Source organism: Oncorhynchus nerka, linkage group LG3, assembly GCF_034236695.1.
Source record: "Oncorhynchus nerka isolate Pitt River linkage group LG3, Oner_Uvic_2.0, whole genome shotgun sequence".
Taxonomy (NCBI): Eukaryota; Metazoa; Chordata; class Actinopteri; order Salmoniformes; family Salmonidae; genus Oncorhynchus; species Oncorhynchus nerka.
In genome coordinates this window covers 20,298,372-20,326,365 of record NC_088398.1, presented here as the reverse complement: position 1 = coordinate 20,326,365, position 27,994 = coordinate 20,298,372, and the positions used below count along the sequence as shown (strand labels likewise).

Here is a 27,994-nt window from a genome sequence, read left to right as displayed (position 1 = left end):
AGAGAGAGAGAGTCAAGAGAAGGAGGGAGAGAGAGAGAGAGAGAGACCTTGGGGGTCAAAGGGAGAAGAGATCACAGTGGCAGAAATGGGCTCAGAGAAAAATAAAGAAGATATTTTTGCTTCCGAACTATCCCACTAATGGAAAACGGTCATGTTTGACTGAACAACCCTCAAAGGTGATCAGTCACCGCTGTTTTGAAGAGAAAATAAATCCTCATCTCATCATCTACTGCAGGTTAGAGCTTTGGGATTTTCTTTTGGTGTCTGTTGATCTGTTGTGGTCCTCCTAGAGGCAAATGTTCTATGTATAAAACTGTTCTTCTTAGTACAATCAAAGATGCTCTACCACATTATGTAACCATTCTAAATCAGATAATGCTGTTATTCTATTGCAGGGACAGGGAGGGGGACTTGCTTCATTATGAACTGTGCTGCTATTTTGATACTAACCGCAAGTTGTTTCAGTTGGACGTCTACTATTTATCTGCCAAACAAACAAGGTATGTTTTGTCATTTTCTGAGTATAAAAGTTATTTTAGCTTATGACAGGAGAGTATGGAGAATTGTATCCATCTATTGAATCTGGTCAATTTAGTTCATGAAGGGCACTAGCTATAGGTCAATGACATTGCTTAATGATGACCATGAAATAATTCTAACCCAATGTAATGTATGAGACTTTGATTGTTGAATAATGGAGGAATCTTATAATCTTACAAGGAAGCTGTTTTAATTCCCTCAGAAACAAAGAAACTGAAGTATCTGCTTGAGCCTCCTGTTTATGCTGAAGTAACCAGCCCTCGGGGAGGAAATGCCACTTTGCCATGTGTACTGCGATTCAAACCAAGCCATTACAAGGTGAAATGGACAAAACTGGAACCACTTCGTCGTGGAAGCGAGAACATTGTCATGATCACAAACGGTTCAGCCCACAAACCCTATGGCATGCTTGGGCCACGGGCCTCGCTTCGTAAGGCTCATGCCATGGATGCCTCACTACAACTCAGCAACTTGGAACTAGAAGACGATGGTAGATATCGCTGTGAGCTGATCAACGGTATCCAGGATGAGAGCGTCATCATTACATTGAGGATAGAAGGTAAATTATGATGATTCATGTAACCTTTCTAAACATTTCAAATGTTGTAAAGAAACCTTATGGCTTGCTATTCAGATGAAAATATATTTGAAAAAAAAGAAAGGCAAATCAGACAAAGTTTTTAATATGTTGTGTGACTTAACATCAACATAAAAAGAGACAACTTCTAATTCCTTTTAGGGATGGTGTTTCCATATCAGAGCAAAAATGGCCGTTACAAATTCACCTACAAGGAAGCTAAGGAGGCCTGTGTTGAACAGGATGGCACATTGGCCACATTCAAGCAGCTATACAGAGGTATTTAATATTCAATCAGCAAAACATTGACAGTTTACTCTGTACCGTTACTGATGCCATAGAGGTTTATGTACCACTAACTTTCACAAAGTAAACAGTAACACATTCTCATTGTGTAGCCTGGACAGAGGGTCTGGATTGGTGCAACGCGGGATGGCTCATCGATGGGACAGTCCACTACCCCATCCTGCACCCACGAGAAGAATGTGGGGGGGAGCTGCTACCTGGCATTCGCAGCTATGGCCCCCGGGACAGGATCCGGGACCACTTTGATGCCTTCTGTTTCACCTCTAGAACCACAGGTCAACTGAATGGGTTTTGGTGCTTTGTGAAGCTGTCAAATAGCAATGTCAGTATAGTCTTCATGTGCCAAATTAGTTCCATCCTTTATCATTTGGGATGCTGCTTACTGAAAATGAATAAAAATGAGTTCAATTGGATTTGGGCGATGTTGTACAGTTAAAAATAGTCTGGAACCAACATTTAATCAAACATTAGTAAGGATGCAATTATATTATAGTATTGGCAAAAGACTGTGTTCAGAACACTCTTAGGTCATTCTGACTGTAAACTTTCCATAGCAACAGGGTAACCTTTGGCAATACATAGGAGTGGGCTCGTTAATGGTCCTGAGAGGATGGGGATGGACAATAAAGGCTGTTGTTCAGGCCCACTTGTAAACAAGTCCAGCTGCGGGAAACTAGTTGCCCTTTAGGGACATTAGAACATCCACTGTAATCGGAAAATAAAAACCTCAGTGGAAATGTTGAATTATAAAGACAGTGGGTGGTTTTATCATATAGCACAGTTCCCCAATAAGTTTACATTTAGTTAATGTTGGACATAAAAGACTGTACATTTTAATTTAGGAAATATGTTTGAAAGTATTCCCACCCATAATGGAGGTACAGTTGAAGTTGGAAGTTTACATACACTTAGGTTGGAGTCATTAAAACTCATTTTTCAACCACTCCACCAATTTCTTGTTAACAAACTATAGTTTTGGCAAGTCGGTTAGGACGTCTACTGTGTGCATGTCACAAGTAATTTTAATTGTTTACAGACAGATTATTTCACTTATAATTCACTGTATCACAATTCCAGTGGGTTAGAAGTTTACATACACTAAGTTGACTGTGCCTTTAAACAGCTTGGAAAATTCCTGAAAATGATGTCATGGCTTTAGAAGCTTCTGATAGGCTAATTGACATAATTTGAGTCAATTGGAAGTGTACCTGTGGATGTATTTCAATGCCTACCTTCAAACTCAGTGCGTCTTTGCTTGACATCATGGGAAAATCAAAAGAAATCAGCCAAGACCTCAGAAAAAGAAATGTAGACCTCCACAAGTCTGGTTCCTCATTGGGAATTTTTTACAAGGATTAAATATCAGGAATTGTGAAAAACGGAGTTTAAATGTATTTGGCTAAGGTGTATGTAAACTTCTGACTTCAACTGTATGTTATCGTATACAAATGTAGGCAAGGTTTGAAATGATTATGTTTCAGTCAAATGTTATATCTGCTTGGGCTTCTTGCGGTCAATTTGCAGTCTACAAACTATTTGTAAATATTATAATTCTGAAAAAATCTGTGGCTGAATCTAGTTGTTGATCGCTGCCACATAGGGTGGATACAGCACCATACTTAACTTAAATAACAGTAATGATATTGTTGCATGTCAACACTTCAGATCCAGAATGACTGATACAACAAATGACTTCTTATGCTTTAGCACAGGGATTATCAACTAGATTCAGCAGAGGGACGATTTATTTTCTTGAGCAGATGGTCAGGGGGGGCAGGGACATATTTACAAATCATTTGTAGATTGCAAAAAATGACAGCAAGAAGCCCAAACAGATATAACAGATGATCATTTTAAATCTTGCTTACATTTGTATATGATCACATATATACTTTGGAACAGATTTCCAAAATGAAAATCACTTGGAGCTGATATGCATGCTGGTGTTTTTACAGTCTTTTATGTCCAACAATTTAAAAAATGCTCAAAACTTGGGGGGTGGCAAATAAAATCACCCGCAGGCCAAATTCGGATCATGGGCCGTCAGTTGGGGAACACTGCTTTAGCAGGTTAAAGAACTTGCATTCTCCTTCCTCTCTTCCAGGCGTTGTGTTCTTCGTTGGAGAACCACTCACATTTGGGGAGGCAATGCAGGCATGTAGGGGTGAGGGAGCAGAGTTAGCTCTTGTTGGACAGCTCTATTCGGCCTGGCGTTTCCTGAGCTATGACCGCTGTGATGGAGGTTGGTTGAAGGACGGCAGTGTGCGTTTCCCTATCACCACCCCTAGAGAGCGCTGTGGCGGTATTCCCGAGGCTGGGGTGCGCACCTTTGGGTACCCCAACAAGACCCTCCGTCTCTATGGTGCCTACTGCTACAGGTAGCTTTCATGAGACCCATAGCGTGTGGAGCCTACTTCCACTGACTTCATAGATCCAAGACGCAGAACCATTGTGAAGACTACCAGTGACCCCTACAGGTTTCAGTACGTAGGGCTTGCAGATACAGGTAGTCAAAAGGCTAGGAACTGGTTCCTCAACAACGGCAAAAAGATACAAGCAGCACTGTGCTTTTCTGCAATACTACAATATGTTATTACAGGAAACCTCGAAGGCTTAATGCCTTTTTCCATGGGACACATCAACAAAAGCCACTTTTATGAACTTTACTGCTACAGGTAACAACTGCTGTGCATGTTTTCCTGCGCTTGTGTAACATTTGTTTTGTGAACTTTGTTATCCAAGAAGCATTATTCTAGTGTAACAGGATAGTTATTACACAATGACAAATTCCTAAAATGCTACTGTTAGCTTCTTAGCTGATGTAAGAGAGTGTGTAACTAGCAGAATGGGAGAAAGTATACACACTGAGCATAACTGTAATACAATAAAATATCTTGACAGTGTATTTGATATGTGGCATGAAAATATCATTCAAATGCAACCATATTCACATGGATAAATACATTGTAATCAATTAATTGTATTAGATATTTATTTTCTACTCTCCAAAAACTATATTTTTCTTATTTAATCCATCTCCTTTTTAGTTGTACAATTACATTTTTTCTTTCATAACAAGTTCAATATGCAATTGTGCAGTCACAAATGGGATTTACAATTAGCATTATTTGATTACTGTTAAACACTACCAACGTACAGTATTACTTCCACTGGAACTAAGACAATGACATCATTGGTGCATGAAAACAGAAATACCATTGTGGACATTTTCACATGTTCTTCCTAGTATCTTAGTGATTACGTTTCTACGAGAGTATAAAAAAACAAACTTTGGATTCTGGCTATTTTCAAACCAAGTACTTTAAAAGTGGAAATTGGCTTCTAATATTGGGTCCAAAGTTCGTAAGACACCTGATAAAACAAAGCACCAGATAAGAGGACATGTTGAGAAAATGCTTTGTGTTGTAGGAATTGAGAAGATATGGATTGACAAGGAGATTTTCTTATACAATAGCATACGGAAGTGGACATCTTAATTCTGACTTTGTGGCAGAGGGTGGGAAAGTGGCTTCGGTTAATGTCAGACCAGCTGAGGTTGAGATTTAAGTTGCACTTTTCTGAAACTCTCTATCAAAATCTTACTGTACACCCTCATAAACATGTCATAATATATGTTACTCAGTCAAATACAGTAATCCAACAGTGTCGTAGCACAGGTGGATATCAAAGAATTTCACTAGTCAACAATCACACATCCTTATACAACAAACAAGCCCAATGATGGATGGGACATCTTCGTTAAAGCTCATTCCAATGACAAACTGTACTGTGCAAATTCGATCCATTCCCTCTAATCGTGGCCTTATGTTGGGATGTACTCTTATTGTAAGTGTGATCGATCGGCACTAGGTCCGAGTAACATCAAGTCTGTTGATGTTCTAAATGGGTTTATCCTGGAAAGCGCTGGTGACAGGAATGTGATGACTCGTTCTCAGGGAGAACATTTATTTTACAAGGCTCCACCTTGTTGGAGGGACAAGGTTGGACAGTCTTTGAGTGGAACATAGGATTCCAGGGAAGGGGGCAGAGGGAATGGGCATATTGAGTTTGATGACCTTATTAGTTCCACTTGATGTCCCAGAACTCTGAAGTGGCTTTCTCCGTGGCTGTGTCCACCACCTCCACCCCCTCGTTCTGATAGGGTGGCGTCGTGACCTTCTGCTCTCCCTCTGCCAAGTTGGTCAGGGCTGGAAAAACATAGCAGGTACATCATGTCATTATCACAGTAGAGCACAAAATAACTTAAGCGAGTCATACAATGATAACATTAGAGACCTATCACACACATCATACATTTATTTTGTTTCATGTCAGTCAATGGAATGAATGTCTGTCCTCACCAGGGTGACAGGTGATCAAAGCCTCCTCCCATTGGCCGTTGGATAGGCACTTAATGACGGGGTTCTGTGTCTGGAGGAATCCTTCTTCACAGTAGTAACGCACCTTGGAGTTGGTCTCGTAGCGCAGATGCGACTTACCAAACACCTTGGCATTGGCAATGATGGGGGGTTGGCCACAGAAAGCTGAACAAAAATAATGCTGTTAGGGGTGCAAATACATTAAAACCATGCTGAGAGGTTGAGGACTTCTATGCTACACTACCGTGGTGATTATGGTTGTGTACTCACAGGTGCCCTTCTTGCAGGTGTAGGAGAGGTGGTAGTTACAGGGCACATCGCTCCAGCGCCCCCCGTCATGCCATACCATCACCACACAGTCCTCTCCAGACAGGAAGTAACTGTCCGGCTGGCCCCGGTACCAGTTCTCATACAACTGGCAGAGAAAGATGGGAAGGATGATGAAGAAGTAGAGGATTTTTAATACTGTTAGTTCACATATGCAGCAGCTGAGAAGTAGCATGAGAAGCAGATCACATACCAGGAGGAGGTTATTTTTGCATCAGGTCTTACAAAACATAAGTGAGGATCTTCTGTGTACCAATGGGATACAATCCCAGAGGCACGTTCATGCAAACAACATTATGTTTATGGAGAACCTAGACATATTTTATGGGAACACAGACTATGTGAGACTCACCAGAGGATTCCCGTCAGACCAGCGGAAGTCTCCCTCTATGGTCCTGTCATTCAGTCCCGTCCACTGGTACTCTCTGTACTTATCTAAAGGGAAAGAGAGAGCTCACTGTAACTTTGGGCCTGCAAACACTCGCTCACTAGCAAGTAGGGGTCAGTGTCAGTCTACAGGCCATGGGAAACAACTAAGGAATGCTAGATAATCATCTCCTCCATATGTCCAGACACAATATCAACACCGGCATCAAAGCCCTCCCATGTTTCAAGGTAAAATGAGTGAACGGCAGGTAAGACATGAACGAAGACAATGTTGCGTCTTCCCTGGACCATACAACCTTTAAACAAATGAATTCATTTGTTTACAAAATATTCCTCACAGATGGTACTGGGGTTACAGAGGTGTCATTACGCATTCAGTTGATGCATTTTAGGACTGTAAGTTCTGTTCACACTGAATGAAGCTATGATAAATAGTTAAATGAACACATTTTCCCATTTAAGTGATTGAATTACACCTTTTTAACAATCCACGGATGAGGGTTACACAGGTCAAGTTATGCAGAGCACTCGTAGCTGTCTGTTACAAGATCAAATGACATGTTTTCAGGCCCGCTGTACCATTAATGTAGTCCTGTTCCTCAGGGGTCATGACCGAGATCAGGTGACCGCCACACAAACGACAGTGCTGCTCTGCCACCTCCCAGCCCTGGCGCTTGGTGAAATGTTGGTAACAGAAGCCCATGAACTTTTCCCAACCCGGCTCACACACCTCCAGGTCTAACCAACATGAAGAAGAAGAGGTTAGATGCACACAGAGGAGACAAAAATATACATAAGGGGGAGCGATATGTTCATTATTTCAACCTTATATTTGAGAAAACAAAACATGCAATCTGTTACTGTACCTGTCTGGCACATGTCTCCTCCATAGGTGGGCAAGCAAAGGCACTTGGTTGAAGACCCACTGTCCACACATGTTCCCCCGTTGGAACAAGGATTATCTAGGCAGGCATCTGAGACACAAACGTAGGAGAGGACAAGCATTGGCACCAATGTAAATGCAGTACAAATCTTTTGGAATCTCCTCTATATAGTGTCAATGTAAAGGACAGATATGACAGGATCACTTTATTGTTGATTTACATGGGAATTTCTTTAACTGCCACTGGAGGGAGCCATTATACCAACAGTACTCATCCTCATCACTGACTGACTATAGGCCTACAGTGGTGTTCAGCTTATAGAAAAGTGTTCAGCTTATAGAAAATAGAATTTGACCTTTTCAAGCCCCTGTGCTGAGGAAATTTCAGACATAGGTGACCTTTTCACATGCATATATGAAGTGGAGCACATCTGCTTCCATGCTCTTTTTTTACCATGCCATTTTGTTAATGCCCCCCCCCCCATGCAGTCTTTTACATTTTATTTTTAGATCATCACTGTATATGTCTAATAAATAAAAAGAACTACTTGAAAATAACTTCCTGAGCCTCATTTTGCCATTGAAAAAATACCAATGAGGTTAATATTTTTATTTTTTTAAATACAGACATTTATGTGTGAGCTTGTTGATACAAATTGAAATATATTTACAAACACAGCCCTGCTTGGCAGATTGGATTGTCTAGACTCTAGAGCCCCTTCAAAGTAAAAGGATACATATGCAAATAAAAGATGACTGGTCATTGGTCAGAATAATCTGATTGGATTGTGATGTCATGTGGGCTAAAAACTCCCTCCCACCTGAACAGGCTGAAATTCCAAGGTATTTTTTTTCTTTCTTAAAAAAAAAGATCTTGTACTAAAAGGGAATTATCCTCATTTTTACAATTTCAGAGTGTTATTTCGACCTCATAGTGTGGAAATATCATTACAAAAAAAACAGAAAATCCTCTTTTGACTGCTCTGTACTCCAGCGCTTTGAAATGATACAATGACTATGAGCGTGCAGACTTTCAGCTTTTATGTCAGGGTATTTTCATACATATCGGGTGAATTTACAGCACTTTTTGTAGATAGTCCCCCCATTTTAGGCAACCAAATGTATTTGGACAAATTCACGTATGTGTATTCAAGTAGTTGAAAGATTAGTATTTGGTCCAATATTCCTAGCACACAATGACTAAATACAGTGCATCAAGCTTGTGACTACAAACCTGTTGGATGCATTTGTTTTGTTTGTGTTTCAGATTATGTTGTGCCCAATACAAATGAATGGTGAATAATGTAATGTGTCATTTTGGAGTCACTTGTATTGGAAATAAGAATAGAATATGTCTCAAAACACTTTTGGAGGGGTATGTTATCTACAAGCCTCTGTAACTTTCTCAGTCATCATCATTCACCATTCATTCATGGTTATCCGTAATCATGGTAGCATCCACATTCATGTAGAAGTGTTTAGGGTTTCATAGTCATTGTATCATTTCAAATCCAAAGTGCTGGAGTAGAGCCAAAAGAAAAAGAAAAATTGTCACTGTACCAATACATTTGGAGGCCACTGCATATTATGTTCCCAATCCTTTGCTGCTATAAACAGAGACAGCTGCTGTGTGTTTACCTCCAACAGAAACAATGATCATCCCTTTCTTTTGCTGAGTCAGTTGTTTACTCTGACTGCCATGTGAATGCATTTAAAAAAAAAAACTTTCTAATGACTAAGCAGAGTGGGGGAGGCATGAGACCATAAAATAAATACAAGAGTCAAGTGAGTCATTTAAGGTGAGGTATATGGTAGAAATTATGCAATTATGATTTGCATTAACACATGCATTCAAATAATTGTCATGGTTCGAGTTGCATTGAACGCGTTACCTGAAATGTTCCCAAATCTTGGAGTAGTAGAAGTGGTAATCAGTTTCTCCTCATCAACGTCCTCTGGATATAGGGGTGCTGCCGTCGTAGTCTGGTCATCGTAGTCCTCTGTGGTGGGCGTCGGGCTGGGGGTCTCTTCAGGCTCCTCAGTGGGTGGAGTGATGGAGACAGGGTCCTCCGTGACTGAGGTCTCCCCACTGTACTCCAGATCTGCATCGGCCCGGGACTCCTGGGGTACGGTGGGGGAGGGCACGGGGGTCTGGTACAAATCAGGGAGCAGCGTGATCTCCATGTCAGTAGAAGGCGCATCTGTGCTTGACTCAGGCTCGCTTTCATCTGTGCTATTGACAGTTGTGCCATTGATGGGAGTGACAGTTTCATTGATGTATGGGACTTCTGGTTCAAGGATCCGTGAGCTTTCTCCAGAATCAGCAGAATCAGCAGATGCAGAGTGCTCCTCACCTGAGCCGGACTCTACTCCCTCTTGGCCACTCACCTCCTGGTCACTGTCCTCATTTCCACTCAGCTCCTGGTCACTGTCCTCATCTCCACTCACCTCCTGACCACTCTCCTCGTCTCCACTTCCCTCCTGACCACTCTCCTCGTCTCCACTCGCCTCCTGACCACTCTCCTCATCTCCACTCACCTCCTGACCATTCTCCTCGTCTCCACTCACCTCCTGACCACTCTCCTCGTCTCCACTCACCTCCTGACCACTCTCCTTGTCTCCACTCACCTCCTGACCACTGTCCTTGTCTCCACTCGCCTCCTGACCACTCTCCTTGTCTCCACTCGCCTCCTGACCACTCTCCTCATCTCCACTCGCCTCCTGACCACTCTCCTCGTCTCCACTCACCTCCTGACCACTCTCCTTGTCTCCACTCACCTCCTGACCACTGTCTCCTTGTCTCCACCACTCGCCTCCTGACCACTCTCCTTGTCTCCACTCGCCTCCTGACCACTCTCCTCGTCTCCACTCGCCTCCTGACCACTCTCCTTGTCTCCACTCGCCTCCTGACCACTCTCCTTGTCTCCAACTGCCTCCTGACCACTCTCCTTGTCTCCACTCGCCTCCTGACCACTCTCCTTGTCTCCAACCGCCTCCTGACCACTCTCCTTGTCTCCACTCGCCTCCTGACCGCTCTCCTCGTCTCCACTCGCCTCCTGACCACTCTCCTCGTCTCCACTCGCCTCCTGACCACTCTCCTTGTCTCCACTCGCCTCCTGACCACTCTCCTTGTCTCCACTCGCCTCCTGACCACTCTCCTCGTCTCCCCTCGCCTCCTGACCACTCTCCTCGTCTCCACTCGCCTCCTGACCACTCTCCTTGTCTCCACTCGCCTCCTGACCACTCTCCTTGTCTCCAACCGCCTCCTGACCACTCTCCTTGTCTCCACTCGCCTCCTGACCACTCTCCTTGTCTCCAACCGCCTCCTGACCACTCTCCTTGTCTCCACTCGCCTCCTGACCACTCTCCTCGTCTCCACTCACCTCCTGACCACTCTCCTCGTCTCCACTCGCCTCCTGACCACTCTCCTTGTCTCCACTCGCCTCCTGACCACTCTCCTTGTCTCCACTCGCCTCCTGACCACTCTCCTTGTCTCCACTCGCCTCCTGACCACTCTCCTCTTCTCCACTCACCTCCTGACCAATCTGCTCATCTCCACTCCCCTCCTCACCAGAAGCTGTCTCTGGGGTAGTAGTTTCAACTACATCTGGGATTTCACCCAACCCCTCTTGCTCCACCTTCCCCAGCCCTTCCTCCAGGGGATCAAACCCAGATGGAACGCTGGTTTCTGGGATGAAGGTTATGAAGTCACCTGGGGAGCTGGCCTCTGCTTCCACGGATCGCTGGGTCGGGGGGGAATAGGTAATAGGTTTGGGGGATGTCAAGAGGGTAACGTCAAGCATTCCCTCGTGGACCCCAGAGGCTTCACTAGAGCCAGTGTCATAAGTAACTGTGAGGACTTCGTCAGTTTGAACTGAACCCAGGTCAGTGGAGCCCATGGAAACCTCTGGTAATGAGTCCACTGTGCCTCCTGCCTCCTGCTCCACATGCTCATCTAGGGTAGAGGAGTCGGGTGATGTGACACCAGACTGCTCCTGAGTGGGGTCAAAAGCTGCCAGGAAACAGATCACAAACATTATTCAAGCCTACAGTTAGTGTAACCCTGTCCACACTTGAGTGTTCAGCTCTTAATAATATTTGTTTTATCACACATTACATATGCACAGATGTTTTCATGTAATTTAATAAAGAGAGTTGCAGTCTATATACGGGGCTTCAGGTAGCTTAGCGGTTAGAACGTTGGACTAGTAACCGAAAGGTTGCAAAATCGATTCCCCGAACTGACAACGTAAAAATCTGTAATTCTGCCCCTGAACAAGCAGTTAACCCACTGTTCCTAGGCCGTCATTGAAAATAAGAATTTGTTCTTAACTGACTTGCCTAGTTAAATCAACGTAAAATTTAAAAGAAATACTGTACAAGCTTCGAGTAATTTATTGGGTAAACCACCAATGTTCGGGCATCACTGTGCCTTCTTCAAGGTAATGTCATGAATGCTTGAACCAGGTTATGTAGACATTCACGTTCGAGCATTCATGACATTACCCTGAAGAAGGCACAGTGATGCTGAAATGTTGGTGGTTTATCAAATAAATTACTGGGAGCTTGTATATAGAGTGTGTGACTCTCTTTTTATTTAATTTTTAATACCCTACAATTTTATAGCTTTTTATAGAATAACACCCTGTATCCGACTGCTGGCTTGGCTCTGAAGCTAAGCAGGGTTGGTCCTGGTCGGTCCCTGGATGGGAGACCAGATGCTGCTGGAAGTGGTGTTGGAGGGCTAGTAGAAAGCACGCTTTCCTCTGGTCTAAAAAAATATCCCAATGCCCCAGGGCAGTGATTGCGGACATTGCCCTGTGTAGGGTGTTGTCTTTCGGATGGGACGTTAAATGGTTGTCTTGACTACCTGTGGTCACTAAAGATCCCATGGCACTTATCGTAAGAGTAGGGGTGTTAACCCCAGTGGTTAAATTCCCAATCTGGCCCTCATACCATCATGGTCACCATATCACCCCCAGCTTCCAATTGGCTCATTCATCCCCCTCCTCTCCCGTGTAACTATACCCCAGGTCGTTGTGGTAAATGAGAATGTGTTCTCAGTCAACTTACCTGGTAAAATAAAGGTTAGATAAATGTATGAATACAATTTACACGCCATTAGTCAGCACCGCTACCACCTTTTTAGGGTGCACCAGCTCATGCTTTTTATGTCATTCAATGCCATTAAATACACATCTGAATATTTACTGCACTAAATCTTCAGTACATTACATAAATAAAAGTGTTTAAAAAAATAGACCTTTGGCACAGAAAGGCTTCTCTATGGACTCACCATATTCAGAGGTAGGGATCAGTTCATAGGGGTCCCTCTCCACTGGGCTTAGGGTAGCCAGGTCTCCTGACTCAGCCGTAGCAGAGCCACTGTTCTCCCCTGTCTGGAGGACCAATGAGTCCAGTGATGTGGTATGCTCCTCAGGGAGAAGGACCCTGGCACTGTGGTCCACAGAGTTGGTACGCCGGTATTCAGGTGTGCTCTCCCAGTATGGAGGCTGAGTGGTGGACTGGTCAGGGAAGAGCTCCGTTTCCTCGTGAGGTGAAGTGGAAGATACAGATGTCTCCTCAACACCCCCAGCGATGGCTCCCTCAGGCCTGATGGACCCTCCTGAGAGGTCGTAAGAGGTGCTTGGGTAGACCGAGTCTGTGTCTGTGACATGCTCCTGGATGACATGCTCATCTCCGGAGTGGTCCTCCTCAGGAGGTGTGGGCAGCCCACTTTCCAGTTGCTCCTCTGGAGAGCTGTCATGACTAGTAGTGGCTTCAACTCCTGATACATTGTAGCCTGCGGTCTCAGAGGTAAAAGTGTAGTGTTCGGTCTCCTGGGTGATCCCTGTTTGCAGATGGCTTTCCTCTGAAATACCATACTGAGACTCACCACTCTCAGTGGTTGTGCCAGGAATGGGCTGTGGATCACTGGACCTGTCCACGTCCTCATATGCAGTAGTGGGCACGGGGGCCTCCAGAGTAGTCCCTAGAACACCCTCTATTGAGAGCTCTCCTGATTCCACGTTTGACTCTGACAAGGGCTGGTAGGGATCGGGGCTACTAATGTTGTCTTCATGAGCAGTTGTAAGATCACCTGAGTCATAATTTGTCTCGCGAGAAGGTGGATACAGTGTTGGGTTTGCATTCAGCTCATCATAGGGTGTGACTGGGTAGTTTAAGTCTACGTTTGCCCCCTTAGGGGCAGGCTGATATGTTTCTGGGTTGCTGACCTCTTTCACCGGCTGCCAGGTGTCCTCTGTGGGCTCCAGGTCTTGGGGGAAGGATGTGGGGGTGAATGGGTCTTGGGGTTCAACCGGAAAGGGTAGGGCGTGATAGACAACAGTAGGGCCCTGGCCATCGACGGCCCCCTGCTCCTCTCCAGGCTGGTCTGGGTACTGCTCCCCAGGAACAACCCCCTGTTCCTCTCCGTGCTGCCCAGGCACAGCCCCTTGCTCCTCTCCATCCTCCTTGGTGTATGCCTCCTCAGTAACAGCCCCCTGCTCCGCTCCGTGTTCTCCAGGAACAAACCCCTGTTCTTCTCCGTGCTCCCCAGGGACAGCCACCTGCTCTGGGTACTGCTCCCTAGGGACAGCCACCTGCACTGGGTACTGCTCCCCAGGGACAGCCCCCTGCTCTGGGTACTGCTCTCCAGGGACAGCCCTCTGCTCTGGGTACTGCTCCCCAGGGACAGCCCTCTGCTCTGGGTACTGCTCTCCAGGGACAGCCCTCTGCTCTGGGTACTGCTCCCCAGGGACAGCCTTCTGCTCTGGGTACTGCTCTCCAGGGACAGCCCTCTGCTCTGGGTACTGCTCCCCAGGGACAGCCCTCTGCTCTGGGTACTGCTCCCCAGGGACAGCCTTCTGCTCTGGGTACTGCTCTCCAGGGACAGCCCTCTGCTCTGGGTACTGCTCTCCAGGGACAGCCCCCTGCTCTGGGTACTGCTCCCCAGGGACAGCCCCTTGCTCCTCTATATGCACTGATGCGTGCTGCTCCTCTGGAACAAGGATGGCAGACAGGGAGCCCTGAGCTTCTTTGCTCACCACCTGCTCTGTCACCTGACCCAGGCTGAATTCCTCCAGAGGCTCAGACAGCGTCACAATGTCCTGGCCGATGTCCTCTGGCTCTGTAGCCAGGTAATCATGGGGAGATTCGGTGTGAGTGTTGCTGTTGCCTGTCAGATGCAAGGGCAATGCATAAAAGTTAGGCCAGAGGATGACTTAGAATACAGTGGGAACTGAGTTTGGATGCCACTACTGAAGCCTAGAATAACATCAATACCTACGCTTTCGAAAGCTCTTACCTCGGAAGCAGTAAGTGTCGTGGCGAGTGTGTGCCTCTGGAAAGCCTGTCTGGTTCAAATGGCGATAGACAGTCCTGACCCCAGGCTCCCCTCCACCACAACGCTCCCTGGGAGTGACAATGGGGTAGCGTACACTCCCATCAGCCAACCACCCCGGGCTGCAGGCGTTCAATCCGTCATTCCAGGCTGCATACAGCTGACCTGTGGTAGCCAGCTCTGCTCCCTGAGCCAGACAATAGGCCTTAGCTTCCCACAGGGTGAAACTTCGGGGGGAAGAGCCATGGAACACTTCCCCTGTATATATGGAGGGAGAAATCAGATTGTGATAATCTGCACTTGATCAAATTGATGAAATACTCCAAATAAATAACAGATTTTCTTACCCTCTATATTCTCCACATAACAGTATACATCGTACAGCTCATCATGTTCCAGCAGCCCATAGTTCCTCACTCCAGGATGCCCGTCCATGTCTCCAAAACATCCCTCTCGTGGCATCTGGATGGGATATCTGTGAAGAAGAGTGTTGATACCACATAGTCTTAAACAACTGTTATAACAGGGGGGGTCTATTGAAGTGGATGAAAGAATCTCTCTATCTGTGTCCACTTGATATGAGAGAACATTCACAGTGGTCTTTTATCTGCCTGTGGCCCTTACCTCACTGAGTGGTCTGAGAGCCAGCCCGCATCACACTGCTCATAGCCACTGTGGTAGGCTGCCAAGAGCTGCTCTGGGGTGGCGATGTGAGCCCCGATCTCTTCACAGGCGTCCCGGGCCTGCGTAAAGGTAAAGGCATAGCGACTGGAAGCATCCCGGTAGTGGAACACCACCCCTGTTGAAGGTCCACAGTCTTGGCGTTATTTCAGATTCAGTATTTTGTGTGAACTACAGCTACATTCACAAGGGAAGGCTATATCTGATTTATTATGTTACAAACTGCTCTGGTCAGGCAATCCATACTCTATTACTTGCTGGGTGCATAGGGTGGGACAACCAATTCATCTCAGCAGAATTTGTATGACATTATAAAGGTACAGAAATGTACAATAAGTGTACAGAACATAAAGAACATATTCATAATATCGGGTTGCACCAGAACAGACTAATTCCGTCGGGCCATGGACTCTACAAGGTGTCGAAAGCGTTCCACAGGGGTTCTGGCCCAAGTACACACGGGAAACTGTTGAGCGTGAAAAACCCAGCAGCGTTGCCATTCTTGACACAAACCGGTGCGCCTGGCACCTACTACCATACCCCGTTCAAAGACACTTAAGTCTTTTGTCTTGCCCATTCACCCTCTGAATGGCACACATATACAATCCATGTCTCAATTGTATCAAGGCTTAAAAGTCCTCCTATAACCTGTCTCCTCCCCTTCATCTACACTAATTGAAGTTGATTTAACAAGTGAATTCATTATTAAATTCACAAGGCACAAGTCTTGACACACGCACTCCTGAGTTGTTACTGTCACGGGTCAGGAACTGGCTTATCCCCTACATCTATGACATCAACCCCTGGCCTCACCTTTGACCTTGACCTGAGCCACATCGTCGGCATCCTCCAGGCCCTGCTGCACCTCACAGCGGTAGAAGCCAGAGTCGTTGTACTGCAGGCCATCCAGCCTCAGGGTGAGGTCGGCTGGGGAGGAGACGTAATGGAGCAGGGAGGCTCTGTCCTTGTAGGCCTCGCTGACCTTCACCCTGTCCCCTCGGGCCACAAGGATCTCAGTCTCGTGTCCCTGGGACAGCACGCTCCACTTGACCCTGGGTAGGGAGAGTACGGCGTGGCGGCCATTTGTGTTGGGGGGCGGGTGGGACAGAGACACCAAGCAAGGTAGGGTAAGAGAGCCCCCCAAGACGGCAGATAAGGGAGGGGTCGTAGGGATGGTCACCTGTAGGAGTCTGGAGTCATCTGGAGAGTGCAGAATGAAGGGGTTCAATTGCTGACTTTATACAGTCAAAAGGTTCACAGTTTGGGGGGGCATCTCAGGTTGCAGTTAATGTTATTTGTTAAAGTCTGGAACCCATTCAAAAGTATTGCCAGTTGCCACTTGCCGTCATGGTGTTGTTGACACAAATACCAGATGAGACACACCTGGGCACATCAGTTAACCTTGATTTCTGCTTCTAAAGTCACACCTTCTAAAATTGTTTCCAGAGTGTGTGTGTCAGCAAAAACTATGAATGATCGGAGAGTGACTAAAGAATGCCCCTATACCCTTAGAAGTCAAAGCTCATAGATAATTGAATGGATGTCAGTATAGCCGGGGCTGACGGGGTAGTCACGCACCTGAGGCTTGGCTGGGGGTAGAGGAGGACGGTAGGACGAGCGGACAGATGGCACACAGCAGCAAAGACAGGAGCATCTCCAATCTGCAATAGAGAGAAAAAGAGAGGTGGCGGGGGAGAGAGAGACACAAAGAGAGAAAGACATTATCATTATAGTGACAGCTTAATAGACAAATGGAGAAGTGCTGTAGAGAAAGTGAGAAGAGGCAAAGAGGTAGGGATGACTCCCTCAATAACTCTCAGAGGGTCCTGCGGCCTCTTTGGATACCTAGAGACAAGAATAAAAAATATATATACAAATATTGATTCATGCTTACAATCATTCATCAACCTCAGAGTATATTACTAGACAGTGGCAAGTGGCCAGCTTTCACCAACCACCTCAGCCTCTACGACCGTAAAGTAAAAGCCGTGGCTAAGACATCAGCGCTGTCATTTAGCAGAGACCTTGAGAACGTATAGGATGGTGTGTTAATCCATCACATGCACATGCACATCAGTCCTGATCAAGCTGAAGTCCCTTTGAAATAACAAATATTCATTCTTCATTTTGACAAATTGATTTGTATGACAAGTGTGAGGGATTGTTCTTTAGTTCTGCAGAATTTTGTTGAGCTTCCAATAAATTAATTGATGAGATTATGGATATGTGTTTGTGGGGTATTGTGGTTTTACATGTGTATATACATTTCTTTAAGTCAAGTGTGTCATTAGTCAGATAGTGCGTGTGTGTGTGTGTGTGTGTGTGTGTGTGTGTGTGTGTGTGTGTGTGTGTGTGTGTGTGTGTGTGTGTGTGTGTGTGTGTGTGTGTGTGTGTGTGTGTGTGTGTGTGTGTGTGTGTGTGTGTGTGTGTGTGTGTCGATAAAGTATGTGCCTTTCTGCATCAGTCAACTAAAGTGTGTTAGAGAGTAACTGTCTGTGTGGCCTTGGTGTTATCCAGCTGGCATGAGTCAGCCTTTGGGAGCTCTCGAGTGTGAGCAGAATTCTGATGTCCCACAAATTCCCCCAGGATGGCATGGCACAAAGCCCTTTCTCCAACTCCACTGCTTTATCATCATTATATCCCTTTTAGCAACCTAAATGTTAAACCCCAACCACCCCCACCCCATCAACATTACCTACACACCAAAGACACACAGACACAGCTACACATTTTCCCCACTGACTCGATAGGACCACCACATTACCCATTCTGAGCAGGCCGGTGTATTCAAATAAGCAGTGTGTTTCTTAGAGGGTGCAAAAATGTATACATGAATAGAGTCTCCCCCCGCAGTCAGTCATGCTGCAAACCCAGTGCACTGGGTGCTTTAGTGATCACTTTCTAACAGTTAGAGAATTTACACTGGGTGGACAAAACATTAAGAACACCTTCATATTATTGATCAGCCCCCTTTTGCCCTCAGAGCAGCCTCAATTCGCCAGGTCATGGACTCTTTTAGGTGTCAAAAGCGTTGGCTGGATGTCCTTTGGGTGGTGGACCATTCTTAATACACATGGGAAACTGTTGAGCATGAATAACCCAGCAGCGTTGCCGTTCTTGACACAAACCGGTGAGCCTGGCACCTACTACCATACCCCGTTCAAAGGCACTTAAATCTTTTGTCTTGCCCATTCACCCTTTGTATGGCACATATACACAATCCATGTCTTCATTTTCTCAAGGCTTAAAAAGCCATCTACACTGATTGTCTACACATCAATGTGGGATCATAGCTTTCACCTGGATTCGCCTGGTCAGTCTATGTCATGGCCAGAACAGGCATTCTTAATGTTTTGTACACTCAGTGTACAGTACATTGCCTTTATTCAAATGCAAGTCTAACTTCGGCCATATAGTCAATGTGAATTCTTTATTCAACCTAAACTATCTCTCCACTGGCTTCCAGTTGAAGCTCGCATCCGCTACAAGACCATGGTGCTTGCCTACGGAGCTGTGAGGGGAACGGCACCTCAGTACCTCCAGGCTCTGATCAGGCCCTACACCCAAACAAGGGCACTGCGTTCATCCACCTCTGGCCTGCTCGCCTCCCTACCACTGAGGAAGTACAGTTCCCGCTCAGCCCAGTCAAAACTGTTCGCTGCTCTGGCCCCCCAATGGTGGAACAAACTCCCTCACGACGCCAGGACAGCGGAGTCAATCACCACCTTCCGGAGACACCTGAAACCCCACCTCTTTAAGGAATACCTAGGATAGGATAAAGTAATCCCTCTCACCCCCCTTAAAAGATTTAGATGCACTACTGTTCCACTGGATGTCATAAGGTGAATGCACCAATTTGTAAGTCGCTCAGGATAAGAGCGTCTGCTAAATGACTTAAATGTAAATGTAAATGTAATACTGTAGGTGGCATTCATGTATCATCAGTCCAATTATCTTTATAATTATTCTATCTGCAAATATATATATATCCCTATAATTCAAATGTCTTGATGTCCTAAAGTTTTACTTAGGAGGAAGTGATGATTCTGCTAAATGGAGAAGCAGGAGGAAATGTCTACTGACAGCCCACAGTCACATCCAGACCCGTTAATCATTTTTACAAGCTATTTTACAAGCAACCGGTGACGAGGTTAGAGGAAGAGAATCTCAACCTATACACTACATTGCCTGTCTGGATTGTTGCTTCCCTTTTATATAGAATCCTGATATTGTGGGAAATCACATCAGGAACTGGAATTAGGTCAAGAAGAACTAGATTAACTAGAAATCAAGGCAGAAATTAATGTTGGTTTTGTAGTAATCCAATTGTTGCTTAATGATCAATTACCCAAAGTTCCCATGTAAAACTCTCTTTTCAAAGTTTGAAGGAAAGTGACCTATTGCATAACATAAACTGTAAATCCATGTGGGTTGTTAGAGTGTGATCTCTGTGTAAGGATCTGGGTGTAGAAAATGCAGAGAAGTCAGGTGCAGGACAGCAGAGATGAGTAACACAAGGAATCTTACTCAAAATGTCCAAATACATGAAGTAATACCAAGCCCACAAACTTCGGACTGAACTTACAATAAAACAATCACGCACAAAAACCATGGGGAAAACAGAGGGTTAAATAATGAACATGTAATTGGGGAATTGAAACCAGATGTGTAAAACAAAGACAAAACAAATGGAAAATGAAAAATGGATCGGCGATGGCTAGAAGGCCGATGACGTCGACCGCCGAACACCGCCCGAACAAGAAGAGGGACCGACTTCGGCGGAAGTCGTGACACTCTGATAATACAGTGGAGATTAGTGGTGAAGATAGAAGTTGGTAAATTGCACATGAACAAAACTGTCTCGAACCTGTGAAGAAAATCATTGGGTAAATCATCCACATCATAACTGTCAGTTGAAATGAAATTGGGGAGCTGATAGATCTGTGGCAGTATCGATAACAGTAGATGGAGAGAATGTGGACAAGCAAATTAACTGTCACACTGGCAGCCTTCCCTCTCCTACTTGTCTCAGCTCCGGTTTCTAGGAAAATTAAGTATTTAGTTGGTTCGGTCTGTTCGATACAGACCGAACCAACCATTTATCAAGGGCAGTTTATTGATATCGATAATAATGATAAGTAGCCTTTACTAGAGGAATGTGAAGTTTGAAATGAAACGGGACAATGGTAGCCACAACATTCAAAGAGGTAGAAGTAGTTTTAAGTGTAATATAAAAAACTAACTTGTAAACTTATCGTTCAACTTATCATTATCATGATAATTCAGTAAATTTATCATGATATGGATTTTTGTTCATATCGCCAAACACACACACACACACACACACACACACACACACACACACACACACACACACACACACACACACACACACACACACACACACACACACACACACACACACACACACACACACACACACACACACACACACACACACACACACACACCACACACACACACACACACACACACACAGTAGTTTTCTTCTCTGCTGTGTTTGGCACATGGCCCTTAGCCATGACACATTTTCATACTCCAAGGAGAGAGAGGGAGAGGGCTTCCTCTGGGGAGAGAGGGGGGGGGGGACGCATCCCAGGCAACCTCAGAAGTGCTTAGATGTGCACACAAGTGGCTGGAATAACCAATGACTTCACCTTGGTCTGACCAAGAAAGGTCATTTCAGGCTGAAGGACTGCAGTATACAGTGTTGGTGATGGGGATGATGGTGGTGGGAAGGGGGAAGTGTGTGGATGTGTAAGTACCTCTGTAAGTGGACTTATACTTTCTTGGACTGATTCAATGAGGGTTAGTAACAGATTATTTCTCTTTTGGCTTAAGTAATGGTTTGATACATCACTCTCTATGGTCAAATAGAATGAGATACCGTAAACACGAACACAGACACCTGGCCCACACAGCCTCTCTCCTCTGTAGCTTATCGAACACCAGCTGTCCTAGTCATTATTTTCGTATAGTTCCCAAATCTGAGTGACTCCCCCTCCTTTCATGGAAATGGCACCGACCACCACCGTTGCCAGTCTGCCACCCTCCATTACCCGGCCTCATTCCACCCCACCACCACGCCCATCCTCCAATCCTGCCTCGTGCTACCTCGAATGACTCCATCTGCCCATCTCTAGGGGCAACCCATACCCCCTCACAGGCCCAGGCTGGTAGGAAGCAAAAAAAAGGGGGGAGGGGGGGGTGAGAATGAGAAAGAAAGGGGCTATGAGAGAGTGCACTAAGAGAGGAAAGAGAGAGAGAGAGAGAGAGAGAGAGAGAGAGAGAGAGAGAGAGAGAGAGAGAGAGAGAGAAAGTCAACAGGAAGGAAGTTTTGGTGTGATTGAGCTGTGCCCCTCCGGCAGGAAGCAGGACACAACAGAAGGCCCAGCTGAGGAGTGACATTAGCCATATTGCTATTAGCTTTAGCCGTTAGCCACTCCAGCCAAAGGGACTGACTCATGGAGGTGGATGGGGGGGAGGGGGCCTTGGCCAATTTGTAGCCTGTGCCACGGGCTGATTAGGCAGAAATGTAGGGCTTCTGAGCGCTTAAAGGGCTTATGGGAGACTGTCAAGACAAACTGTGGCAACACTCACAGCAGTACACCAAATCAGTCCACTCTCGTCAGTCAACAGCACGAAGATGGTGCAATGACCTATTTAGAAACCAGTGATCTCATATTTGCAATAGACAGTCATATTTGCAAGGTTAGTCAAACTGAGAAGGATAACCCAGATAACACAGCATCAAAGTGTCTGTCTTGACAGTCAGGTTGCAAGGAGGATATAGCTACTTGATCGTACATAGGAACATGATTAAGAGGCCGGTAATGTTAGGCTGACAACTAGGGCATTAACCAGCCCTGTTAAAACTCAGCTAAGTGTCATCAAAGTGCACCTTTATTTTTATTTGCCTCTACTTTCTTTATGGAAGAGATAATAATAATGGTCCTGTGAGGCTCAGTTGGCAGAGCATGGTGCTTGCTAAGCCAAGGTTTGTGGGTTCGATTCCCATAGGGGCCACACACGAAAATACAGTATATGACTGTAAGTCGCTTTGGATAAAAGTGTCTGCTAAATGGCATATACTATGATACAGACCTCCTTTTTGTTTTTCCGGTGACTGGTTGGCTGAATATTTAAATATAAAAACTATAATAGTTTCAAGCTCACAAATAGAAGTTAATTATTCTGTTTCTTGGACAGCAGAATGGTCATGCACTCACCCTGCCCTCTCTCTCTCCCTCCACTCCATGCAGTAGAGTCCACTTGGGTAGGGCATGCGTGTCACTCCCTCTGCTCACCTCACACCCCTCTTCATATTTCAGGGAGCTCCTCATGGCTGTCCCTACCTGGGGCTTGAGTGATGAGCACATCCAGGGGCTGGGCTTGGGGGGGGGGGGGGGGGCTCTCTCACACGTAAACGTTTACAGTTCCACTTTTCCATGTAAAAGTATAAGGCTTGTTGACATACATACTGTATCAGAAAGGTCCTGCTTGGGACATAGTACTAAACTAGGTCAACGTACTGTATGGGTCGATGTTAGCTCTTTTAAAATGATACAACATCAACTTAGAAACAGAGGTGTTGATAAATCATGTCATGAAATAGCCTATATATTGTAAGTGCCCCTGACTATGAAGAAAACTAGCCAAATAGGTATGCTGACTGTGAGAGGTGTAGAGCAATTAGCTACCTGTTCCAACGTAACTATCACTTGACATTCCACAAAACAGCTGTGTTAGCCACCTCAAATATCAACTGGCATCAAAAGGTCCACGCCTTTGACGGGCAGTCGTTCCCCGGGCTGGATGTTGATTAAGGCAGCTCCCTGCACCTCTCTGATACAGAGGGGTTGGGTTAAATGTTGAAGACACATTTCAGTTGAATGCATTCAGTTGTGCAACTGACTAGGTATCCCCCTTTCCCTTTCCAGTTCAGAGATCTGTATGTCTTAATCAATATGTTTAAACAAAGCCACTGGTCTTAATGTCAATACAGTAGTTGGTTGGGGAAAATATGTTGTATTCCCTGTCACAGAATGTCCATATGTAGCCAGTTTGGAGTACAGTACAACTTGTATTTCTATAGGTACAAGTAGGCCTAGAACAACAGTGTGCATGGCCCCATGCGATTTACTTAATAAAATCAGTTTGGAGTGAATCCTTACACAGCACTGTAGCAGGTACAATCTGTCTGGATCCTGCTTAACTGTGCTCAGCAAACAATGCATCAGGAAAATATTATTTTACATTGAATACTTGAGATTGTGGGTTCGTGGTAAGTCAAAATAACTTTATATCAAAATAAACGTCCATAAAATTGTCATTTTGACCTACAGAATAGCAATAACAGTAGGCTAAAAGAGGTGATATAAAATATTTAATTATATATTTTTGACGGAAAATATAGGCTATATTGTTTAAAACGTTTTTCGAAAATGTCTCTAAATAGCTAGAATTATGGAAAAATGTATTGAGCATTTTATGTTTGATTTACAAACCGAAAAAACATTTGTTGGCTAATTCATGAACAAAACGTGTTATTTTGCGACAGAAATGTATGCTTATATTTATCAAGGACATGCCAAAGATATATGATTTACAAATCCATCACCTACCTCATTTAAACGACCCTCTCAAAGTATCCTTTCTGCGGACCTCTGTATTTTGAAGCAGACTCGACAGGTGCAACTTCTAATAATTATTTTTCCACCAAATTTGAATGAAATTAGACAATGGGTTGTCAGGTACGAGGATTTCCCAAGTTGAATTGAAAAAGCTAAAGAACGACTTGAGCTCCGTCCGCCAGCGAAGGAAGCAAAGTAAAGAGGGATTGGGGGGCAGAGAATTATGCACACCAAAATCTTGAACAGCCCACTTTCTTCCTCCGACCAAGAGGGGGGTTGAAGGAATCATGCAGGTTGAAGGAATCACTTTAGGGGATATTAATATCAGAAGTCAAGAGCCTGAATTCAAAGTTGCGATCCCACACCATCAATCGCCCACAAGCATGCAGGTTGAAGGAATCACTTTAGGGGATATTAATATCAGAAGTCAATAGCCTGAATTCAAAGTTGCGATCCCACACCATCTCGCAGCAGAGGGTACCACTGAGGATGCTGCAGTGGGACTACAATAGAGGCCTATAAGCTACCAGCAGCACCCATTCACATACTCCAGTTACCTATACTACAATTAAAAGAAAACAGCACTTCAGTCTGCTGGTTTTTCATTTTTTTTTATTTAGAGCAATCGTGTAAATGTTCAAATTGACCAACCAAACGTGCAAACCACTTTAATAATTTGTTTCCACGCTCCAAATTCAGTGAGAAGAGCACATATCATGGTGATTTGATTAGGCCTATTTATTGCCTGTCATGAAGAATATGACCAGTTATGACCATCGCTGATCACTCATAAAAAGGAGAGGAAATCTTCATGAAAATACTCCTCCTATAAGCTCCCCTGAAATATTGCAAGGCTCTCAAGAAAATAGCAATTAATCCAAAACTGAGGGTTAACAGCTAATGGTGAACAATCTAAAATTATCCTCATTATGTGCCCCTGCACAAAGGGATTAATTACGGGTTATTAATCTGGGACAATCTTGATTAACATGTGGATGATAGCAGATATTTTTGCTCAACCTGTCAACAACATGAAAGGCCAAACAAAGGTCAAGTGTCACAATCACATTGCTTTGAGTTCCATTTTGGATGCTTATGCAATTTCAGTTCCCAATTTAACAAAATCTCTGTGGGATTCATCAAGACCTGTATTGGATTACTTGCTCAACAATATGAGTATGTGGAGGAACTATTTGTCCTTTCACAGCCATCAGAGTTAACCCAGTTTCCTATAAAAGTCAAACACATGATACAGGTTGAAATGATGTGGGAAACGATTATGTACAGATTTCCAACTAGACACAAAGCAGGACCTTGCTTTCTCGCAGACAGGCTGCAGTCAGAGTCGTGATTCATGTCTGCTATGCTCACCACTTGTGGACAGAGGGTGGATGCTGGCCACCCACAGAGGTTTTAATGGTCCAACGGTATGAACAGACAGAAGTTAGATATGTGGGTATAGCATGGTAGTAGTGCTGAGCAAGAGGTCTTGGTAAGAGGGGAGGGTGAATACGGCTTTGTTCATAGCCTTGCTCAGCTGACAGTCGCGGCCGAGTGGCGGGCTGTGGAGGAATCTAACATATAGGCATGGTGCGGGATGGTCAACATGGGTGCTGGGAAGCCAGTGGGATGGACGCCGCTGTTGCACTGCAGGCCCAGAGGCATGGATATAATGGTAGGCTGGCTCAGAGAGAGTCGCCCGATATTTTCGCCATGCACTTCCCACCCAATGTCTAGTTCATTCTTGGTTATTGCCACCATCCATGTCAATGTTATAATTGATAATGATGTGAGGTGCCAAAACATAATTGTAGAAAATACATGTATGTTACAACTTCAATAACTTCCTCTGGGAATACTTTCATTCCAGGCAACGTTTCCCAATTCATCCAGCTATATCCCTTCATGGCACAAAGACATGCATTCCACCTGGGATTAAATCTGATCACTGACCTGATTGTTCCACTGCTGTAATACTTTACTACCTTTTTAAATCAATATTAATGAGAACCTGTTTGGCTTATCTCACAGACTACATACTTCTTCAGCTGTGTCAATGATGAATGCGTTGATAGGTCATTTCTCAACCTTACGCAATGACTTCTCTGCATAGTACCTGCAGGCATTTTGTGGCAGAATTTAGAGCTCAGGCTTCTCTGCCATTTGTAAAGGTCCACTCTGCGGTGCCTACACAAGTGGGAGTGGAGTTACAAGTGAATATGCATGAGAGACTATTTATTCCTTGACATGAAATGGTAAAAACCATCTGACAAGAGGAAACGATGGAAAGCTCCTACAGGTCAAAGATTCTTTGTGAAATGAATTGTCTTTTAACCTCAGTGGATAGTTATTGTGAAGAGTCAAGATGTCCGTCAATGTAAAAACAAGGATCCACGTAACCAGTGAATGGGTGGCAGCCGGGAAGACTGGCATAGAGTGGCGTGCCCTCTCAGAATCACTGGTACATTCTGGCGAGAAGGTGTAATGTCCTGGATTTAGCCATCAGGAGCTCTGGCACAAGCGGTGGCGATACCGTGGTTTTCAGTTGCCTGCTCGGTCAATAGAGGTAGGCCAAGGCTGACATGAGAAGAACAGAACGGTTCTCTTTGAATACCTAGCATAGGTCTTCAATGGGGGGGGGCAAAACAGCCAAAGGCAGTAGCACACGTTTCACACCCTGACCCGGGCAGGAGAAGGTACAACAGGGGCCTTTCTTTATGGGTCCCACAGCACTGAAGTATAAGTCAACAACATTAACATGAATACATTTGATTTCTAATTGAAATCGTTTTTAGATTTGACACAATTTTTAAAAATCAAGTATTGCCATTGAGCTAATGCGTCGCTACATTATCCACTGAAAAGAAACAACTGGACGACAATGCATGAGGTTGACTACTGGGGCTGTAGTCTAATCACACTGTTCTGGCACACTGTTGTGTTGAACGGTGTCTTGGTAACAGTTGTGAGTCAATAGGACCACAGTCTACTTTCCAAAGACCCATTCTGGAAACCCCTGTTCAATCTCAAGTCCCTGGACAGACATGCAATTGCCTTTGTGTCATGGTTATTATCAAATCAAACTTTGTCACATGTGCCGAATACAACAAGTGTAGACTTTACCGTGAAATGCTTACTTACAAGCCCTTAACCAACAGTGCAGTTCAAGATGATTTTTTTTACCAAGCAGACTAAAAAAAAAAGTTACACAATTAGAATAACGAGGCTATATACATGGGGCACCGGTACGGACTCAGTGTGCGGGGGTACAGGCTAGTTGAGGTCATCTGTACATGGCGAAGTGACTATGCATAGGTAACAAACAGCAGTGTACAAAGGGGGGGGGGGGTCAATGTAAATTGTCCGGTGGCGATTTTATGATTTGCTCAGCAGTCTTATGGCTTGGGGGTAGAAGCTGTTGAGGAGCCTTTGGTCCTAGACTTGGCGCTCCGGTACTGCTTGCCGTGCGGTAGCAGAGAAAACAGTCTGTAACTTGGGTGACTGGAGTCTCTGACAATTTTATGGGCTTTCTTCTGACACTGCCAATTATATACCGTTGAAGTCAGATGTTTACATACACCTTAGCCAAATACATTTAAACTCAGTTTTCACAATTCCCTGTCCCTTTGGTCAGTTAGGATCACCACTTTATTTTAAGAATGTGAAATGTCAGAATAATGGTAGAGAATTATTTATTTCAGCTTTTGTTTCTTTCATCACATTACCAGTGGGTCAGAAGTTGACTTTAAAATGTTTAACTTAGGTCAAACGTTTCAGGTGGCCTTCCACAACCTTCCCACAATAAGTTGGGGGAATTTTGGCCCATTACTTATACACACACGTGTAAAGGGATAAAGAATATGTACATAAAGATATATGAATGAGTGATGGTACAGAACGGCATAGGCAAGATGCAGT

At 44.7% G+C, this 27,994-nt stretch overlaps 2 protein-coding genes across 2 annotated transcripts; one reads left to right on the top strand and one right to left on the bottom strand.

Moving 5' to 3' along the window:
- LOC115104019 (hyaluronan and proteoglycan link protein 2) lies at positions 1-4,371 on the top strand. Its single transcript, XM_029625158.2, has 6 exons — positions 1-235; positions 396-500; positions 743-1,099; positions 1,280-1,396; positions 1,516-1,698; positions 3,528-4,371. The coding sequence occupies exons 2-6, from the start codon at positions 422-424 to the stop codon at positions 3,803-3,805; spliced, it is 1,014 nt and encodes a 337-aa protein (XP_029481018.1). The 5' UTR covers positions 1-235; positions 396-421; the 3' UTR covers positions 3,806-4,371.
- Positions 4,370-25,741, bottom strand: LOC115114163 (aggrecan core protein-like). The gene is made up of 15 exons (XM_065005550.1): positions 25,656-25,741; positions 17,001-17,083; positions 16,236-16,622; positions 15,366-15,540; positions 15,089-15,255; positions 14,706-14,999; positions 12,696-14,576; positions 10,273-11,411; positions 9,292-9,787; positions 7,383-7,490; positions 7,096-7,254; positions 6,482-6,564; positions 6,073-6,217; positions 5,785-5,967; positions 4,370-5,631 (listed from the first exon to the last, which is right to left on the bottom strand). Exons 1-15 carry the CDS (start codon positions 25,739-25,741, stop codon positions 5,504-5,506), a joined length of 5,514 nt encoding a protein of 1,837 aa, XP_064861622.1. The 3' UTR covers positions 4,370-5,503.
- Between the last annotated feature and the right edge of the window lie 2,253 nt (positions 25,742-27,994).

Excerpts from the sequence above, each read along its gene's own strand:
- LOC115114163 (XM_065005550.1), bottom strand. The coding sequence starts at position 25,741 with ATGCCTCTGGGCCTGCAGTGCAACAGCGGCGTCCATCCCACTGGCTTC. Across the intron at positions 14,577-14,705 it reads CGACACTTACTGCTTCCGAG|GCAACAGCAACACTCACACC; the intron begins GTAAGAGCTTTC and ends TGCATCTGACAG. Across the intron at positions 5,632-5,784 it reads TTTGATCACCTGTCACCCTG|CCCTGACCAACTTGGCAGAG; the intron begins GTGAGGACAGAC and ends ATGTTTTTCCAG.
- LOC115104019 (XM_029625158.2), top strand. The coding sequence starts at position 422 with ATGAACTGTGCTGCTATTTTGATACTAACCGCAAGTTGTTTCAGTTGG. Across the intron at positions 501-742 it reads TTATCTGCCAAACAAACAAG|AAACAAAGAAACTGAAGTAT; the intron begins GTATGTTTTGTC and ends TAATTCCCTCAG. Across the intron at positions 1,100-1,279 it reads CATTACATTGAGGATAGAAG|GGATGGTGTTTCCATATCAG; the intron begins GTAAATTATGAT and ends AATTCCTTTTAG.